This window comes from Bison bison, unplaced genomic scaffold, assembly GCF_000754665.1.
Source record: "Bison bison bison isolate TAMUID 2011002044 unplaced genomic scaffold, Bison_UMD1.0 scf7180017864035, whole genome shotgun sequence".
NCBI classification, from domain to species: Eukaryota; Metazoa; Chordata; class Mammalia; order Artiodactyla; family Bovidae; genus Bison; species Bison bison.
In genome coordinates, this window is record NW_011494607.1 from 6,670,052 (window position 1) to 6,690,735 (window position 20,684).

At 36.5% G+C, this 20,684-nt stretch overlaps 1 protein-coding gene across 1 annotated transcript in view; it reads left to right on the plus strand.

Annotated features, from left to right (window-relative positions):
* ZNF292 (zinc finger protein 292) overlaps positions 1–20,684 on the plus strand; it is a 95,097-nt gene that overhangs the window by 48,793 nt on the left and 25,620 nt on the right. Inside the window, exons 2-4 of the mRNA XM_010834674.1 lie at positions 3,096–3,250; positions 3,443–3,521; positions 5,778–5,913. Coding sequence (XP_010832976.1) covers positions 3,096–3,250; positions 3,443–3,521; positions 5,778–5,913 — 370 coding nt within the window. The remainder of the gene's footprint in view (positions 1–3,095; positions 3,251–3,442; positions 3,522–5,777; positions 5,914–20,684) is intronic.

The following is a 20,684-nucleotide window of genomic DNA, read 5'->3' on the forward strand; positions in this document are numbered from 1 at the left end:
CTCCCAGCGATCTTGATTCCAGCTTGTGCTTCTTCCAGCCCAGCATTTCTCATGATGTACTCTGCATAGAAGTTAAATAAGCAGGGTGACAATGTACAGCCTTGACGTACTCCTTTTCCTGTTTGGAACCAGTCTGTTGTTCCATGTCCAGTTCTAACTGTTGCTTCCTGATCTGCATACAGGTTTCTCAAGAGGCAGGTCAGGTGGGCTGATATTCCCATTTCTTTAAGAATTTTCCACAGACTCTATTTGTTTACTTCCACTGTATAATCGTAAGGGATTTGATTTAGGTCATCATATCTGAATGGTCTTAGTGGTTTTCCCTATTTTCTTCAATTTAAGTATGAATTTTGCAATAAAGAGTTCATGATCTGAGCCACTGTCAGCTCCCCATCTTGTTTTTACTGACTGTAGAGAGCTTTTCCATTTTTGGCTGCAAAGAATATTATCAGTCTGATTTCAGTATTGACCACCTGGTGATATCCACATGTAGCGTTGTCTCTTGTGTTGTTGGAAGAGAGTGTTTGCTGTGACGCGTGCATTCTCTTGGCACAACTCTGTTAGCCTTTACCCTGCTTTGTTTTGTACTCCCAAAGCCAAATTTGCCTGTTACTCCAGGTATATTTTGACTTCCTACTTCTGCATTCCAGTCCCCTGTAATGAAAAGGACATATTTTTGGGGTGTTAGTTCTAGAAGGTCTTATAGGTCTTCATAGAACTGTTCAACTTCAGCATTACTGGTCAGGGCATAGACTTGAATTACTGCAATATTGAGCATTCTGCATTTCAGACTCTTCTGTTGACTGTGATCGCTACTCCATTTCTTCTAAGGGATTCTTGCCCATAGTAGTAGATACAATGGTCATCTGAGTTCATCTGGAATTCATGCATTCCAGTCCATTTTAGTTCGCCGATTCCTAAAATGTTGATGTTCACTCTTGCCATCTCCTGTTTGACCACTTCCAGTTTGCCTTGATTCATGGACCTACCATTCCAGGTTCCTATGCAATATCGCTCTTTACAGCATCGGACTGTACTTCCATCACCAGTCACATCCACAACTGGGTGTTGTTTTTGCTTTGGCTCCGTCTCTTCGTTCTTTCTAGAGTAATTTCTCCACTGATCTCCAGTAGCATATTGGGCACATACCGACCTGGGAAATTCATCTTTTCAGTGTCCTGTCCTTTTGCCTTTTCATACTGTTCATGATTGGTGTTAATTTCAAAAAACTTGAAGGTGTGAGTGAAGTCATCCTGCATCATATCATCATATCATAAAATAACCAAAGTGAAGTGTTCAACACTCAGTGTGTTTGACTCTTTGTGACCCTGGAGACTGTAGCCTAGCAGGCTCCTCTGTCCACGAAATTGCCCAGGCAAGAATACTGGAGTGGGTAGCCATTCTCTTCTCCAGGGGATCTTTCTGACCGAGGGATCGAACCCGAGTCTCTTATGTCTCCTGCATAACCAAGGAAAACACTAAAACCCACCATGACAACATTTGCAGATTTAACGTTTTTTAGACACAGAACATCTGCTGAGTTTTATTCCTAGAAGTAGAAGGATAATCACAAGACCATTCCAGAATGCAGATTTTTCCATTCAATTGGTAGGTTTTGTTTTGATTTTTCCAAGTCCTATTGAGAGAGATTTGTACTGACAACTCTATAAACACGTGGTATTTTTTCCAGTACCACTTCTAAAATGCTCTTAACACCAAATAGATGTCCTACAATTCAGTTCAATTAGGTCATACTCCACAGGTAAAGGGCTCAATCCCACAAGACTGCTCTTGTTTCACATGCCAGTTCCAAGGACTAGGCCTTCAGGTAATTTGTACTTCTGTCCAACTTGGAGAGGGTCTGGGTTTAGGAATATATATACTCAGAAAAAGTAACTTGTTACTATGTTGCTCTTCAGTTCACCAGATTACCTTTTCTATTCTTGCTCCTCTCTGATGGCTTACTACTTCTAGTAGTTATAGGGTTGTAGAGAGGACAAGGTAAGAAGTGTTTTCTTTTGAGTGTTTGATAGTAAAATATAATTCTGTCCTTCCTACTTTCCTCCTTGCACAGTTTTAAAAAGCTTCCTCTGTATGCCAGAGGATACAAGCAGGACCTCATGGAGTATTCCTTCAAGATGCCCTCTTTTCTAGGAAATAGCACCTAAATTTGCCATGTGTTGATGAGTCTTAAACCTTGAAGTGTGAGAAGGCCACTAATTGTGGCCATCTTCTATATTATAAAAACATTTAATTAGAGTTCTATTTCATTTAGCATAATTGTAGAACCTTTTAGATAGTTTTTAGTAAGTTAACTATTTTAATAGTTGTAGAACAGATGTGTGTCTAATTACTGCTGCCGGTTTCTTCCATTTCTTCTGTAGGATAAACAGCATTTTGATTTTCCTTGTAATAATTTTGATGAGGTGAAATATTTGAACTCTTTACTTCATTAAGGAATAGTGTTCTTTATTTAAAAAAATAAGCACTTTATTATAAAAATTTCTTGAACTTATAATCATTCTTTAAGTCTTTAATAATGATTTTATGTATGTTGAACATCTTTAGATTCATTTTTTTAATGGTAAAACTTGTCATAAAACAGTAATTTTTTATGACTGAAAATACTTCATGTCTTTTCTGGCCATAATGTGATTCATTTATTGTTAGATGTTGAGTTTTATGTTCCTTGAATGAAAAATAGAAAACATAAATATTTGAAATTCTTCACTGCATACCTGCTCAAATATAACTTGCCCACACATCTTCTTTTTAAAATAACTTTTAAATCTCTGAAATTTGGGGGTGAAAGATGGCATTTTGACTCAGAAAGATAGAAGAAAATGCTTACACTATTTAAAACCAGACTTCATGAAATGATGCTATTTTTGGATGAATTAACACTATTATTTTCTCCTACAAAGAGCTGCTGGATTATGGCTTTATTACTTTTAATATTTTAATCAGTATAAACTGCTTTTTGTTTTTATAAAATAAAGTTTTTCAAAATTTCCTAGGGAGGAAAGAAAAACAGTTGATTTGTCAATCTGTATTTTGATTTACATTGAATACTTTTTATTATTCCTTCCAAACAGACACTCCTTGAATATGCAGAGAAATGGAAAACTTCAGAAGATCCTTTACCTTTATTGGAGGTATACACAGTGGCTATCCAAAGTTACGTTAAAGCCCGACCTTATCTTACCTCTGAATGTGAAAATGTAGCTTTGGTTCTGGAACGCTTGGCATTGTGAGTAAACTTTTGAGTAAATAAAAAACTTAGATTAAGCTTTTTGTTTTAACTCTGCATCTCAGGTCTTATGATAGTTTAATTTTAAATAGATTCGTTATGGAGGCTCTACTGATAATATTAGAATTATTTATCTTATTTTACTTTAAATTTTAATAATTATTTGTATCCTTACATCTTCTTGTTTTTTAGAAGCTGTGTTGAACTTTTACTGTGTCTGCCTGTTGAATTATCTGATAAGCAGTGGGAGCAATTTCAGACACTGGTGCAGGTGAGACTATTTACCTACTAGATTTAACATAGGTATATCTTATGGCGATTTTCTTTATTCTGAATAAATTATTTAGTTAAGATTTAAAAGATTTAAGTGATGACAAACATTAATTGCTGTTCTTATTAACGGTGATGACTTGCACATAGTCAGTACTCAAGATGTTTATTAAATGAATATATACATTTAAGTAGATTGATTGAATATTGCACAGTTTTTTAAGATCACATTAGGACTTTGCCACAGCAGTAAAAGAACACAAAAGAAAATGCCCTCATTTGCGTTTAGAAACAGTTTAATTGCTGAAAATTGTGGTGTGCTTTATAAGAATTTAACATATCTCATTTAATCCTTAGGAAAACTTTGTGGGGGTAGGTATATTTTTCCCATTTTAAAGGTGAGGAAACTGAGGCTCAATTCTACAGTATTTATTGGCCCATACTTATACAGCTAATATCAGAGTAGTAATTTGAACCAAGATTCTTTATTCCATAGACCATACTTTTTCTCCTATATCTGAAAACACATGCTTTATCTCTTTTACTTAGTGCTGTTATTCTACTTATAAAAGTACTACATAGTTTAGCACTTAGTTGTTTTGGAGTATTTCAAGAATATTAAATTTTGTTTAAGCACTAGATTGTGCTGGATATATTATAGCTTCGAGTAAATTTTGATTAATTGGTTAGTTTAAAAGAATGTTCCTGCCAGCTAATCTCAGAAAGTATAGTTGTCTCTCTGTTCCTCTAGCCAGAGTTCTTAAAATACCTTTTGGCCTTATGTTTTTCCATAGAAGAAATATAAAAGTAGATTAGTCTCAGATTTTAGAAGCATGTGAAATAAACTATAGTTAGGCAGAAAAGTCAACTTTTCTATTTTAATATTAAATATTAAAATCTATGTCGAGTGCAAAATTCTTGAAGATAGGAGTCATGTCTTTATACCATAGGATTTCACATAGTATTTTACACATAGAGATACTTAATAACTGTTGGAAGTGTCTTGTCCTGTTTGTCACATTGCAACTAACTTTTTGATCATGCAGTTTCTACTTCAGCATATCAATAACTTGTGTCTCAGGTTTTTTCCCCAGCAAGTGGTTATTTTTAGGTAAATGATTGTTTCAGAACTATTTTCATAGTTTGGTACTCACATACACTCTACCACAGAATTAATTAAGTAGATAGTTTATATGCAAATATAATACTGAATTCCTCATACTAATTTTATTGTTTGTCAGCATAAGGTAAACTTTGAAACTTTCCTTTTTGAAACAGTAGCACTACTTGATACTTTTTCATGTGGATTAATGAGAAGGAAATAACTAAATCCCAGTATGGTAGCTCTCAGCAGTTGCTCAAAAAAAAAAAAAAATCTTAAGGCACTTGAACTTGTTTTGGTGAGATTTTTATGGTTTTGAGGAATAGATTTTTAATACAAATACAGCATGAGCTTTAAGAGTTTCCATGATACTTTGCTTTCATTTCAGAGCTTCTTTGGGCTTATTTTATACTGGCTTAACTACATTTATTTTATTTTGCTTGTGTTTTAACTAAACATTTCTCTACCCCACTAGAGGATAAGCCCCAGAAACGCAGGGACTAGTTGCTCTCTTCCCTGGTACTTTGCCCACAGAAATTCTCAGTAAACATTTTCTGAATTGAATTAAAATTGTTGGTCTTTTGTGGCCTGAAAAATATGCCAGTTGCACGAACACTTTAAAACAAGTAAGCAAGGTTCAGTGTCAGCTTTAATAGGATATTGCTAAGACTATGCAGTCTTACAGATGTATGAAAAGTCATACATTTAGTTGTTTCCCTAAGTCCATTTTATTGAAATAACGTGTATATAAGTTGTCATTTAGCCTTTGATGTAATTTGTCATCTGTTAATGGTAGAAGTTTTTTGGAAAATTTTTTTTACTAACAGAGGATATAAAATGTATAAGGTCTTTCATGGTATGGATATTCTGATAGCTTCCTCGAGAAATAACTTTGCTGTTGGTTTAGATCTTGGGGGAAAAATAATATGAACTTATTTCTAGAAATATATTTTATTTATTTAAAATTTATAATTAGTATAATTCTTATTTTTGAGATTCATCTTAAAAATCAGAAGGATGCAGCACTTTGTAATGTGACATGAAAATTTTAAGTTAAGTCTTATTTTTCAAAAGTTTAGTATTATATTTAAAGGCTGATAAGCTTGCTTTTGAAAATCTGTTGTAATTCTTTGGATGTTTATTTAATATTTATAGGTAGCTCATGAAAAGCTGATGGAGAATGGCAGCTGTGAATTGCATTTTTTAGCTACTCTAGCTCAAGAGACTGGGGTGTGGAAAAACCCGGTACTGTGCACTATTCTTTCCCAGGAACCATTGGATAAGGATAAAGGTAAATTTTCTAGAGAGAAGAGAGAAAGAAAAAAGAATCATTAGACTAGAGAAAATAAGTACTTAAAATTGTTTTGATATAATCCCAGAATATTCCAAGAAGGACCATTTTGTTTAAGTTTTATATGAGGTACTTGAGGCCCTTCACTTTTTTTTTTAATTGGGGGAAGATGTATTTACAGGATTATGTAATCTTAGGGTAACAGAGAAACTCTTTTTTTTCCTCAACATTATTTTATCCGAGGAATTCCCTCTGTAACATCTGACAGGTGGCAATCTAGCTTATACTTGATAACTTATTTGACAGATGGAGAAGCAAAAGTAGGGTAGTGAAATGATTTTTCTCAAAATAGATAAGAAATTAATGCTAGTAACTCTAAAGTCTTATGCCTCTAAGATTAGTACTCTTTCTTAAACAGTTTTTTTTTCTCAGACTTATTTTATCCTGCTTTGTTGTTATTATATGGGCTTAGGTAATAAAGATCCCAGTTAAACTGACTGGTATCCTACTAGATAGATGGCTAAACCACTAATATGTATAACACTTAATGTTCAGAGTTCAAAAACTGTATGTGCTGTGAAGAAGAGCACATATTATTATCTTTGGTATTTTCTTGAGATTATTTAGGAAAGTGCTCAGATTTCCCAAGGTATTTAACTAGAGAAATAAATAAGCTTCTTCCATTGTCGCTTTTCGTGTTGGTTGATGGCAAAGCTTAGGCATTTTGCTATGTGATAGCAATTTCTGATTTAGAAAGGAGTAAACTCATCATTTGTTAACTCTTCTGGTACTTTGATATTTACCAAAAGACTTCTCAGCTAATCTCCAAACTTCTCATCAAGCTGATTGTTCCTACCTGACTCCTCTCTTAATATTTACCCAGCTTTCTGGATAGTTTTAGCAGTGTTATCTGTTTCTTGGCTTTCACTGCAAGTTTATTTGTATTACTGCCCTTTGTGTATTTCCCCAGATTAGTTACATTAGAGGTCTCTTAGACCTTAGAGAAATAGATCCTCATTATTTAAAATAATAAGAACAACATTTAAAGGTTGAGAGTCTTAGGGGCTTTTTGCCTTTGGTGTATTATTTTTTATCCCCAGTATATTACCACCACTATGTTTTTATTTCTATAATTAAATTCTACTTTTTACTCTTCTCAGCTTTAGAAATATTGGATAGAATATATTAATAATAATACCAAATTACATTGTATAGTTATTGCAGTTTGAAATGTGCTTTTAATCTTCACAATGATCCTATGGAAAAATGGGATCTTTTTTTGTCCCTGTTTCACAGGTGAGAAAATACAGGCTCAGAAAGATTAGTTGTCTTTTCTGTATCACACTGCCAGTGATGTGAAGTAGAGCTGGGAATCGAAGTGAGGTCCCCAGCTCTGTCCTTTTTATATTATGCCATGTTGCACCCAGCCTAATAAAATAAAATCACACCTAGCTTAAATAAAGATTTAACTCCTTTTTTCTGTTGTCAGCTTCTGAAGAGCATCTTTGCCAAACTCTCACATTATGCTGATGCAGAAAAATAGAACCTTTACCTTAGCAGAGATTTAAAATTTACCTTAAAAGAATATGTGCTCAGTATGTGCTCAGTGTCCTTTCTTGTTTCAATGTGCCTAACATTGTTTCTGTTAACAAATGTCTTTGCCCATCTCTGTGCCACTTTATTTCATGATCCTCACCTGGCATAGCTACTGGAATAATTTGGGCTATAAAGCAAAAGGAGTTTCTACAGTAACAGATAGACTGTAGGTAGCCAGATTTTAATATGACTCGTGAAGTAACCAGAGGGATGTTATATGACTGAGAGACTGTGCAGCTATAATCTTTATTTGGCCCTGTTATTTAGCCTACTTCTTTGATGGGAGTTACTCTGTGGGTAATCACATAGACTTGAACTATATGTTGAAGTAATTAACATTTTACACATATACACTAATTTATTTACATTTTCAAATTGGGCAATTGTACAGCATGTGGAACTTTCAGCTTTTTATATGATATATCCAAACCCTTGGTTTAACCTATACTGGCCTATGGCAAGTTTGATAAGAGCTAGAGCTCTGCCAGCAATAGGTACACTGTAATAGGCTATGTTCATTAGTTTGTTGATAGCAAAGCGTTTGAAGTTTTGATGTAGTATTTGAACAGTGGATAATCGACTTAATTCTGATTTATTTTAAATAACTAATTTTTATTGACTAATTTTAGAACTAAAATTTAGTTTTACTGACTAAATTTAGAACCACAAAGCCAGGTGGCTCAGTGGTGAAGAATCCACCTGCAGTGCAGGAGATCTGGGTTTGATTTCTGGTTCGGGAAGATGCCCTAAAAGGGAATGGCAACCCACTCCAGTATTCTTGCCTGGAGAATCCCAGGGACAGAGGAGCCTGGCAGTCTGTAGTTTGTGGGATCGCAAAGCATTGGTCGTGACAACACACATGCAAAGCCCAGCTAAAACCAACAAATGTTCTTTGATTTAGGGATTGAGGGTGTATGGGACTCAATTAAAAATGCTGGTTTCCCTTTAAGGTTTTAGCATGTAACTCTGATATTTAAACAGTGTAATTAAGTTGATGGCCTTTGAATATCACAGGAACTTTAGGCTTACATGTTACTTGTGCCTTCCTTTAGTTATCATCTAAGAATTGGAAAGGCGCTGAATAATCATTTATCTTTTACTCAATTTTAACTCCCTTCTAAAACATTACTCACTGGTAAAATGAATGGGCCTTTGCTTGAATACTCATAGAGAATGGTAACTATGTAATTCACTCCGTTTATAGCTGCTATTAGATAATCTTTATTGTGTGAATTGTGAAAAACTATGTACTTAAGAGTTGCTGTCTTGGATCTAGTGCTACCCATAAGGCCATGCATACCTAACAAAGTACAAATCCCTCTAAAGGGACTAAAAGCTATCCTGGTGTGTCCTGATTTTAAGTCTACAATCATGATTTCTGACTTCAGTGCATTTTGTTTCTTGTTCATGTGTAATTCTCGAAACTTAACATGAACCCCGAATATGATCTGGCCAGCATTTTTATACATAGTATTTTGGCATACAAAGTATTCCTTTTTTTCTTTTTTTAAATTTCACTGTGTTAAATCCATTCTGCCTCTGCAGCTTGCCCATATTATGTTACATGTTGGTTTTGTTAGTTCAAGGGTTTTGTCTTTCCAAGTTTAAGCAGATATTATTAGCATACAGTATGTTGGCATCCAGGTTCTTGATAATGACCATTAAAAAGGTCATACTCAAACACCTAGCCCCTGGAATACTTATAGACATTTTCTTGTTTCCTTTTAGTCTTTTAGCCAGTGCCCTTTTGATTATGGTTGTTTCATCACATATGCCTGTTTCCTTGTGTCTGGTCCATGGCTTTCCTTTTTGTCTATAGTGACACTATGATGAAAGACCACAAGAGGTATTTGGCTAGAGTTTTATTAAGTAAGATTATTTACTATTGAGGTTAGTCTGACATTAATGTTTTAAAAAATATTTTTGTTTATTTATTTGACTGCGTCTGGTCTTAGTTGTAGTGCACAGAATGTTCATTGCATCATGTGAGATCTTTTACTGCTGCTCATGGGCTCTAGTTGTGGCACAAGGGCTCCAGAGCACGTGGGCGCAGTAGTTGTGGCACAAGGGCTCCAGAGCATGTGGGCTCAGTAGTTGTGGTACAGGGGCTTAGTTGCTCCATGGCATGTGATATCTTAGTTCCCCAAAAGAAGACTGAACCCATGTCCTCTGCATTGCAAGGTGGATTCTCAAACACTGGGCCACCAGGGAAGTCCCTGACCTAATCATATTTTAAATGAACTATTTTATAATAGTTTTCTAAATACTCCACACCAGTTTTCCCAACTGTTAGTATGTATATATTTATTAATTATATATAGTATATCATTAGTATGATCTGTTTGTCACAATTAATAAACCAGTATCAGTACTTTGCTATTAACTAAAGTCTATACCTTATTCAGATTTCCCTGGTTTTTACCTGTTGTCTTCCTTCTGTTCTAGGATTCCATCTAGGATATCACATTACATTTAGTCATCATGTCTGCTTAGGTTCCTCTTGGCTATGATAGTATTTTCAGACTTTGCTTGTTTTTGATGATCTTGGCAGTTTTGAAGAGTATTATAGGATTTCCCTCAGTTTGGATCTGTCTGATGTTGCTCACGTGATTAGTACTTGGCTTATGGGTTTAGGGGAGGAAGATCACTGAGGTACAGTGCCATGGTCATCATACGAAAGGTACCTGTAACCAACATGACTTCCTCACTGTTGGTATTAACCTTGGTCACCTGGCTGAATGTGTTTTTCACATTCAGTGAAATTACTGTGAAATTACTCTTTTTCCACCTTTCCATGCTGTACTCTTTGGAAAGAAGTTACCTTATGCAGCCCACACTTAGGAGTTGGAGAGTTAAGCTCTACCTCCTTGAGGAGGCAGTATCTACACAGATTGTTTGGAGTTCTCCACAGCAATTTGTCTTTTCTTTTTTAAAGATTACTGATGTTTTGGCTGTGGTAGGTCTTCGTTATATGTGCTGCCGAAGCAAGCACTGTGGCAGGTCTTAATTACTGCCCTCGGGCTTTCTCTTAGTTACGGTGAGTGGGGGCTACTGTTTGTGTGTGAGCTTCTCATTCCTGTGGCTTCTCTTGTTGCAGACACTGGTTCTAGGCTTGCCGGCTTCAGTAGTTGCAGTGCCTGGGCTCAGTAGTTGTGGCACCTGGACTTAATTGTGGGATCTTCCCAGACCAGGGATCGAACTGGAATTGGTTGCATTGCAAGGCAAATTCTTAACCACTGTACCACCAAGGAAACCCGAAATCTGTCTTTTCTTCCTTATCTATTTGTTTAATTAATATGGACTCAACTGATATTTACTTTATGCTTTAGTGATAATACAACACTATTTTGTTGATCAAATTGTTCAGCTTTGGCCACTGGGAACTCTTCAAGTTAACTTCTCTGTCCCTTTGACATAGCCCCATGGTTGTGGGTTATGTTTTTGTTTGAGTACTTCCTTGTTTTTTGTTTCTACAAGATGCTCTATGTTTATTCTGTGTATTTCTTGCCCCAATCCTATAATCAGCTGTTTCTCCAAGGAACCTTAGTTCTTTTCAGTGGAGAATAGTGTTAGGAACCAAGCCCTGGTAACTGGTTGTGCTCGTTGCTACTGAGGTGTCATTGCCTCCAGGAACTCTCAGCAGACAGAGTAAAAAAATATATGTAGGTATAATTAATCTGTGTGTGCACACATATTTATAAATGTTTGTATATGTAACCAGTTGTATCTATATTACACTAAATGTGAGAGTTTATACAGATGTCTCCAACTCTAATCTATAGCACCTGGATCATTCTGACCTTCTCTTCTTATCTATAACCTCTCATTTCAAAAGAATGTCATATAATTGGAATTATACAATATGTAGCGTTTTCAGACTTCTTTTACCGTAGACCATCCTATATTGCTTAATCATCCATATATTACTACTTACTTACTCCTAGTGTATGTATAGTGATTTCAGAATTGATAACCTGTATCCCTGTGGAAAACAACTTTTATCAGTGTACACAGTGCCTTTTTCCATATTTGTACTGACTCCTCTTATCCCAAGTTAGGTGAGCAGCCCATTCTCCCATCTCTTTCAGTGAAGTTCTTTCATTACATTTATAAGACAGAATCTTTTGCCATATTCTACAGTCTCTCCTGGGCTTCGCAACCTCCTAAATCATATTTTCAAATTTGCCTACCATTGGAGTCCTTCTTCGTGCCCTAAAGTTGTTTGGGTTTTGACCAATGCGTATTATCATGTATTCTCCATTATAGTATCATACAGGATAGTTTCGTTGCCCTAAAAAAGATTAACTGTGCTTCACCTGTTCAACCCTCTCCTGAACGATGACAATTACTTATCCACGTTTATAGACTTTTCAGTCTACCTTCATTCATTTAACAATATGCATGTAACATTTATCTATGTATTAGAGTGACTTAATAGCTCATTCAAAAAAAAGTTGCTGAATTATATTCCATTGTAAGAATCTACCACAGTTTGTTTATCCATTCACTTCTTAAAAGACATCTTGTTTTCTACCAGTTTTTGGCATTAATGAGTATAACTGCTATAAATACTTGCATACAAGTTTTTTGGATAAATTTTCAGATCAGTTGGGTAAATACCTAGGAGAAAGATTGCTTATATGGTAAGAGTATATTTTGCTTTGTGAGAAGCTGCCAACCTATACCATTCTGCATGCTGTTCTAGATTCTCACTGGTAGTTACTTTTATCTATTTGGGCAATTTTAGCCATTCTAATATATGTGTGTCATGATATCCCATTACTTTAATTTGTGTTTCTGCACAGACAGATGATACTGAACATCTTTTTACATGAATATTTGCCATCTGTATATCTTCTTGGGAGAAGGATCTGTTTATATCTTTTGCTTTTTTGTAAAATTTTTTACTGGTGTATAGTTGATTGACAATGGTGTGTTAGTTTCTGCTGTACAGGAAAGTAAATCATTCATACATATACATATAGCCACCGTTTTTAGCTTCTGTTCCCATGTAGGTCATTACAAAGTATTGAGTAGAGTTCCCTGTGCTATACAGTAGGTTCTTTTTAACTTATCTATTTTATGTATAGTAGAGTATATATGTCTATCCCAATCTCCCACTTTATCTCCCCGTCTTTCCCCCTTGGTAACTGTAAGTTTGTCTTCTACATCTGTGACTATTCCAGTTTTGTGAATAGGTTTATTTGTACTCTATTTTTTTAGATTCCACATATAAGCGATATCATGATGTTTGTCTTTCTCTGACTTATTCAGTATGACAATCTCTAGGTCATTCACTGTTCCCTTTAGTTGTTATAGTTTGATATAGGTCCTTTAGCAGATAGGAGCTTGGCAAATATTTTCATTTACTCTGTGACTTGTTTTTCTTTACAGTGCCTTGCAGAGGGCAGAAGTTCTAAATTTTAATTAAGTCCAACTTATTTTTTTTTTCTTTCATGGATTGTGCTTTTGTTGTTTTGTCTAAAAATAATCACCAAACCCAATATCATATAGATTTTTCTCCTCTTATCTCCTGGACCCTGGAGAAGGAAACGGCACCCCATTCCAGTGTTCCTGCCTGGAAAACCCCATGGACAGAGGAGCCTGGTAGGCTACAGTCCATAGAGTTGCGAAGAGTCAGACACGACTGAGCGACTTCATTTTACTTTATCTCCTGGATGTATCATATTAATAGTTTTGCGTTATATATTTTGGTCTGTGATACATTTTGAGATAATTTTTGTAGAAGTGCAACCTAATTTATGTTTGGTGAATCTTTCTTGGTTCTTGACAGTCACTTTTTTTTCCTGAACACTCACAAGTCATATTTCTAATGTATTAATTTTAAGAATCTTCAGTTCAGTCGTTCAGTCATGTCCGACTCTTTGCGACCCCATGAATCACAGCACACCAGGCCTCCCTGTCCATCACCAACTCCCAGAGTTCACTCAAACTCACGTCCGTCGAGTCGGTGATGTCATCCAGCCATCTCATCCTCTGTCGTCCCCTTTTCCTCCTGTCCTCAATCCCTCCCAGCATCAGAGTCTTTTCCAGTGAGTCAACTCTTTGCATGAGGTGGCCAAAGTACTGGAGTTTCCGCTTTTAGCATCATTCCTTCAAAAGAAATCCCAGGGTTGATCTCCTTCAGAATGGGCTGGTTGGATCTCCTTGCAGTCCAAGGGACTCTCAAGAGTCTTCTCCAACACCACAGTTCAAAAGCATCAATTCTTCAGCGCTCAGCTTTCTTCACAGTCTCTCACATCCATACATGACCAGAGGAAAAACCATAGCCTTGACTAGACAGACCTTTGTTGGCAAAGTAATGTCTCTGCTTTTCAATATGCTATCTAGGTTGGTCATAACTTTTCTTCCAAGGAGTAAGCGTCTTTTAATTTCATGTCTGCAGTCACCATCTGCAGTGATTTTGGAGCCCCCAAAAATAAAGTCTGACACTGTTTCCACTGTTTCCCCATCTATTTGCCATGAAGTGATGGGACCAGATGCCATGATCTTCGTTTTCTGAATGTTGAGCTTTAAGCCATCTTTTTCACTCTCCACTTTGACTTTTATCAAGAGCCTTTTGAGTTCCTCTTCACTTTCTGCCATAAGGGTGGTGTCATCTGCATATCTGAGGTTATTGATAATTCTCCCAGCGATCTTGATTCCAGCTTGTGCTTCTTCCAGCCCAGAGTTTCTCATGATGTACTCTGCATAGAAGTTAAATAAGCAGGGTGACAATATACAGCCTTGACGTAAGACTCTTAGCAGTATATTTATTCCTCTAGTCTACAGTTTGCAAAATGTACCTCAGGTCCCATTTTGAAAATTATATTTTCCCACCTGTTTCCATTTGCTCCATTGTTCTATCTTTTTCAATCTAAAGGTTGTTATCAGACCCACCATTCTCTCTATCATCATAAATAATGAATAATCAAACCCAAGGAGCAGAGACCCTTCTCAAAAAGTTACCCACTTCCACCAATTTGATTATATTCATCTTATTTGGCATGCTTGTTGTTTAGTTGCTATGTTGTTTCTGACACTTTTTCGACCCCATGGACTATACCCTTCCAGGTGCCTCTGTCCATGGGATTTCCCTGGCAAGAATACTAGAGTGAGTTGCCATTTACTTTTCTAGGAGATTGCATCGCAAGCAGATTCTTTACCACTGAGCCACCAGGGCAGTCCAGTTGGTAAGCTAGGGGTCATCTTTTTAATAACAGTTTGCATGGTGTATGCATCCTTGGTCCTGAACCTGCTGTTTTTTCTTTTTTTGTATATGTCATTATTGTAAAATCTAAACTTTGAAAGAGCTCCCTACTAACAGTTACACTGAATTCCTTCAGCCCTTTCCCTTCTATTTTGGAATAATTTGCAGTTGCATAAATTGTGTTTTTATTCAGCTTGCCAGTTCTTTCTTGAATCCTAAGCCCTGGGGTTCATTTTTTGTTTTTTGAACTCCTTGGTTTTCAAAGGAAATTTCTAAAGCTTAAGATTTTCCATAGTACTTATAAGTCCTTCAGAGCTTTGTGAGAAAATAAGTCTTTATTTCAGTAATAAACTTTACATTTTAAAATAAACAGGAAAAACATGCTGCTTGGTTTACCAGATATTAGCATATCTATGATGTAATAATATTTTAAAGGAAGAGATGGGAGGAGAGAACAGATGAAATGAGGCCAGATCTGATTACATGCAGCTGAATTTGTTTTCAGATAGAAATCTCTAGTTCTTCTACTTGTTGAAACTTTTCCTGTATATTTTATGTGTATCTTCACCTGTATTCTATGTATAGAATACCAAAATGGGTGATTCTGAAACCTACACTTAAATATGTTGACAGTTTTTTTGAGTGTTAAAACATTTCTTATACAAAATCACTAAAAAGAACATCTTGTAGATTATACATTAAGTAAGCTTAAGAAATACAGTTCTCCTAACATTTCTATTTGGTTATCCTTTTTTTTTTTTTTTTTTTTAGTTAAAAAAATTTTTTTTGCTTTCTCTCTCTTTGGCTCTTACTGACCTTGTCTTGTTATAAAAAACAAATAAATGGAATATTTTGAATTTTATTTTTAAAAATCACTGCTAAATTAGATTGCCCTCTTTAGGTTTTACTTAGATCATTGAGGATCAGTGACTCTGAATAGAATTAAGCTGATGGAATTTAACGGCAGTAAAACTGTAGAAGTGTTCACTTTCCCATTTCAGACTGATGTTTTATTTTGCATTTTGTTAACCTTAATTATATTCTACTGTTACATAACTAGATATATGGTGACCACCAAGATTTTATTTTTACTAGTAATGATTTAAAACATAAACTTACTGGCTTTTCTAAACATCCTAGAAAAAGTCATTGTTTCTGTTCTAATGAGTCTGATTTCATTATCATGTTACATGGATAAAGACGTGAGAATTTAATTAAATGTAATAGTAATAATTAAATCTTACTCCACAAGAAAATTTTATGGTTACATACTTACTTTTGTTGTTGTTGTTCAGTTGCTAAGTTGTGTCTGACTCTTTGCAGCCCCATGAACTGTAGCACGCCAGGCTCCTCTGTCTTCCACTATCTCCCAGAGACTTACTAGATTCATCTATAACATGGAATTTTTAAAATTTATATAAATTCTATTTTACATCAATCATGTCAAAAATCAGTTACGATCATAAAGTTTCAGGCTTAATGACAAAGCAGGTGGTTTAAGCAATTCTGAAATCTTCAGTGAAAATGCTGTGTCTTGAAATTTAGCTTATTCTCCCAGGAAAGGGTGAGAGGTTGGGTGAAGGAAGTGTTAAGCTTTTATTAAATTTCTGAATTTGAATTTTTTGAACTAATGCTGAATTGATTTTTTCATTGCATTTTTTTCTTGTGGTAAAAACGCAGAATTTAATCATTTTTAAGTGTATAGTTGGAGAAGGCAATGGCACCCCACTCCAGTACTCTTGACTGGAAAATCTCATGAACGGGGGAGCCTGGTGGGCTGCAGTCCATGGGGTCGTGAAGCGTCGGACACGACTGAGCGACTTCACTTTCACCAGTAAGTGTTTGGTAGTGTTTTGTATGTTCATACTGTTTTGAAACATATCTGCAGAACTTTTTTAATCTTACAAAAAGATTTTATTACTTGCAAGAGTGATTTTAAACAATAGCTCCCTCCTTTTCCCATACTCCACTCCCAGTCCCTGGTTAGTCAACATTCTGCTTTTTGTTTCTATGACTTTGACTACTTTACATACCTCATATAAGTGTAATCATACTACATATTTACCTTTTTTTGACTGGCTTATTTCATTTAACATAATGTCCTCCAAATACAACTGTTGTTAGCATGTGACAGAATTTCCTTCTGTTTTAAAGATGAATAATACTACATTATATGTATGTGGCACATTTATTTATCAGTTCACCTGTTGATAGACATCTGGATTACTTCTACCTCCTGGCCCTTGTGAGTAGCGCTGCTGTGAACACAGGAGTGCAGATGTCTCCTTGAGACCCTCCTTGACTTCTTTTGTGGCATCCAAAAGTGGGATAGCTGCACCACATGGTAGTTGTTTCTGATTTTTTGAGGAACTTCTAGACTGTTTTCCTTAGAGGTTGTATCATTTTATAGTGCTATCAATAGGACACAAAGGTTACAGTTCCTCTACATCTTCAACCAACATTTATTTTCTCTTTTTGTTTTGTTGTTGTGTTTTTGAAAATAGCCATTCTGAGACAGGTGTGAAGTGATATCTCATTATTTTCATTTGGATTATTTGATTGTTGTTGTTGTTGAGTTATAGGAGTTCTTTATATATTCTGAACATTAACCTCTTATCACATATGTAATTTGCAAATATTCTCTCCCATTGTGTAAGTTGCCTTTTTACTCTGTTGATTCTGTCCTTTGATCTAGGAAGTTAACTTTGATGTAGTCTTATTTTTTTGTTGTTGTTCTTGGCTAACCCTTGGTATCATATCTAATAAATCATTGCCAAGTCCAGTTCTTGAAGCTTTTCCCCATTGTTTTCTTCTAGAAATTTTATAGTTTTGGGTGTTATATTTAGGTCTTTAATTCATTTCAGATTGTTTTTTTATATGGTATAAGGGTTTAATTTTAATCTTTTGCATGTGGATATCCAGTTTACCCAGCACCATTTGTTGAAGAGACTATCATTTCCTCTGGAGTGGTCTTGCCACCTGGTTGAAGATTATTTGATCATTTAGTGATGGTTTATTTCTGAGCTTTTTCTATTCTGTTGCATTGCCTATATTCCTTTTATGCCACTTTTGATTGTTTTGTAGTCCATTTGAAGTGAGGAAGTGTGAGACCTCCACCTTTGTTCTTTTTCAAAATTGTTTTGGCTGTTTGGGATTCCTTGAGATTGCATATTAGTTTTAGGGTCAATTTTTCTATCTCTTCAAAATAGCCATTCCAGTTTTGTTGGGATTACATTGAATCCATAGCTTGCTTTAGGTTATTGGACATCTTAACCACATTAAGTCTTCAAATCCATGAACATGAGGTTCCCTTGCATTTCCCTGTGTCGTCTTTAATTTCTTTCAGTAATGTTTAATTTCTTTCAGAGCTTCCCTGGTGGCTCAGACAGTAAAGAATCTGCCTGCAGTGTGGAAGACCTGGGTTCAGTTCCTGGGTCGGTAAGATCCCTGGAGAAGGTAATGGCTACCCACTCCAGTATTCTTACCTGGAGAATTCCATGGACATAGGAGTCTGGTGAGCTGTAGTTCATAGGGTCGCAAAGAGTCGAACGTAACTGAGCAACATGAATTCAAATTCATTCAGATTAGCTGTTTGCTTCCCAGGTGGCACTGCTGCTGCTAAGTCACTTCAGTCATGTCCGACTCTGTGCGACCCCAGAGGTGGCAGCCCACCAGGCTCCCCGTCCCTGGGATTCTCCAGGCAAGAACACTGGAGTGAGCTACCATTTCCTTCTCCAGGTGGCACTAGTGGTAAAGAACCCCCCTGCCAATGCAGGAGACGAAAGAGACTCGGGTTCAATCCCTGGGTTGGGAAGATTCCCTGGAGGAGGGCGTGGCAACCCATTGCAGTATTCTTGCCTGGAGAAGGCCATGGACAGAGAAGCCTGACAGGCTACACTCCATGGAGTTGCAAAGAGTTGGAAACGCCTGAAGCGACTTGGCACACACCCAGTGTTTATAGGTTTCACTGTACAAGTATTGCACTCTCTTGGTCAGGTCTGCTAAGTACTTTATTCTTTTTGTTGCTATTATAAATGGAATTGTTTTCTGAATTACCTTTTCAGTTTGCTCATCGTTAGCGTATAGAAATGAGTCTTGTTTTTGTGTTCTGATTTTGATATCCTGCAACTTCACTAAATTTATTTAGTGCGTGTGTGTATGTAATCTTGAGGATTTTCTACCTATAAGATGATGCCATCTGCATTCAGATGATGATATTTCTTCCTTTTTATTTTAGATGCCTTTTACTTCTTGCCCAAATGCTGAATCGATTTTAAGAGAAAATAAATTTTTTTAATGAAATAGGTGATGCAGATTCATGAAGGTTATGATGGGAATTTTGGAATTTATCATTTGAACACAAAGGGAAACCACTTGGAGATTTTAACTGGGAAAGGAGAGTTGCATATGTTCTTCAGAGGTGCAGGGAAAAAAAGCATCCTGAGTCCTAGTGGAGATGTGTTAGAAAGACTAGCAGAATGCAACAGAGTGGTCTGGGAGATTAACAGTTTGAGCTGAGAGAAGAGGGTGAATGGTAGCTGTGTAGGTGGAGAAAAATGAATGGGAGTATGGATGTGAGAGTTGGACTGTGAAGAAAGCTGAGCACCGAAGAATTGATGCTTTTGAACTGTGGTGTTGAGAAGACTCTTGAGAGTCCCTTGGACTGCAAGGAGATCCAACCAGTCCATTCTAAAGGAGATCAGCGGAAGGAATGATGCTAAAGCTGAAACTCCAGTACTTTGGCCACCTCATGCGAAGAGTTGAGTCATTGGAAAAGATTCTGATGCTGGGAGGGATTGGGGGCAGGAGGAAAAGGGGACGACAGAGGATGAAATGGCTGGGAGACTCTATGGACTCGAGTTTGAGTGAACTCCAGGAGATGGTGATGGACAGGGAGGCCTGGCGTGCTGCGATTCATGGGGTCACAAAATGTCGAACATGACTGAGCGACTGAACTGAACTGAACTGAAGTATTTGGGAGTTGGAAGTGACAGGATCATATGGTGGATTGTAGGTTAGGATAAGGAGGAACAAGGCAGAAGAGGAAAGTTTTCATACCACCTTTTAGTTCTCTTTAGTATTATAACACATATTGTGGCATACATATTTTTGTATGCAGAGTTTGAGATGATTGTGAAAGAGCTAGCTGGAGATGCTGCAAGGGGAATTATGTGCAAATCTGAATGTGGAGATAGACACTCAGTGAATAGATTTGACTCCACTTTGGGGGGAATCCAGGACCTAGTCCTGGGTACATGGTCAGTTAATATTTATATAAAGATTTATCACAAATATTCAACTTACATATTGTAATAGTTTAAAAATTAATTATCTTTCATGTTTTTCTTTTTACTATTATGTAAGTGGCATTTTATGGAAAGAAAGCCATTATTACTTTAATTGAACTGACAGTATCACTCATTTACATTGCCATTGTAGGTCATCCAGATCTCTTGATAGGGTTGAGTGTAGTAAAACCTGCTTTTTCCTCCCAAGGATGTAAATACACAGGACATAAATAAAAAGGCTACCCAAGTAAAATTCAATGTATTTTATGGTTTTCTGGGATAGGGGTGGGGAAAGCAGGGTCAGATCAGATCAGATCAGTCACTCAATCGTGTCTGACTCCTTGCGACTCCATGAATCGCAGCACGCCAGGCCTCCCTGTCCATCACCAACTCCCGGAGTTCACTCAGACTCACGTCCATCGAGTCAGTGATGCCATTCCTGCCATCTCATCCTCTGTCGTCCCCTTTTCCTCCTGTCCCCAATCCCTCCCAGCATCAGGGTCTTTTCCAGTGAATCAACTCTTAGCATGAGGTGGCCAAAGTACTGGAGTTTCAGCTTTAGCATCATTCCTTCCAAAGAAATCCCAGGGCTGATCTCCTTCAGAATGGACTGGTTGGATGTCCTTGCAGTCCAAGGGACTCTCAAGAGTCTTCTTCAACACCACAGTTCAAAAGCT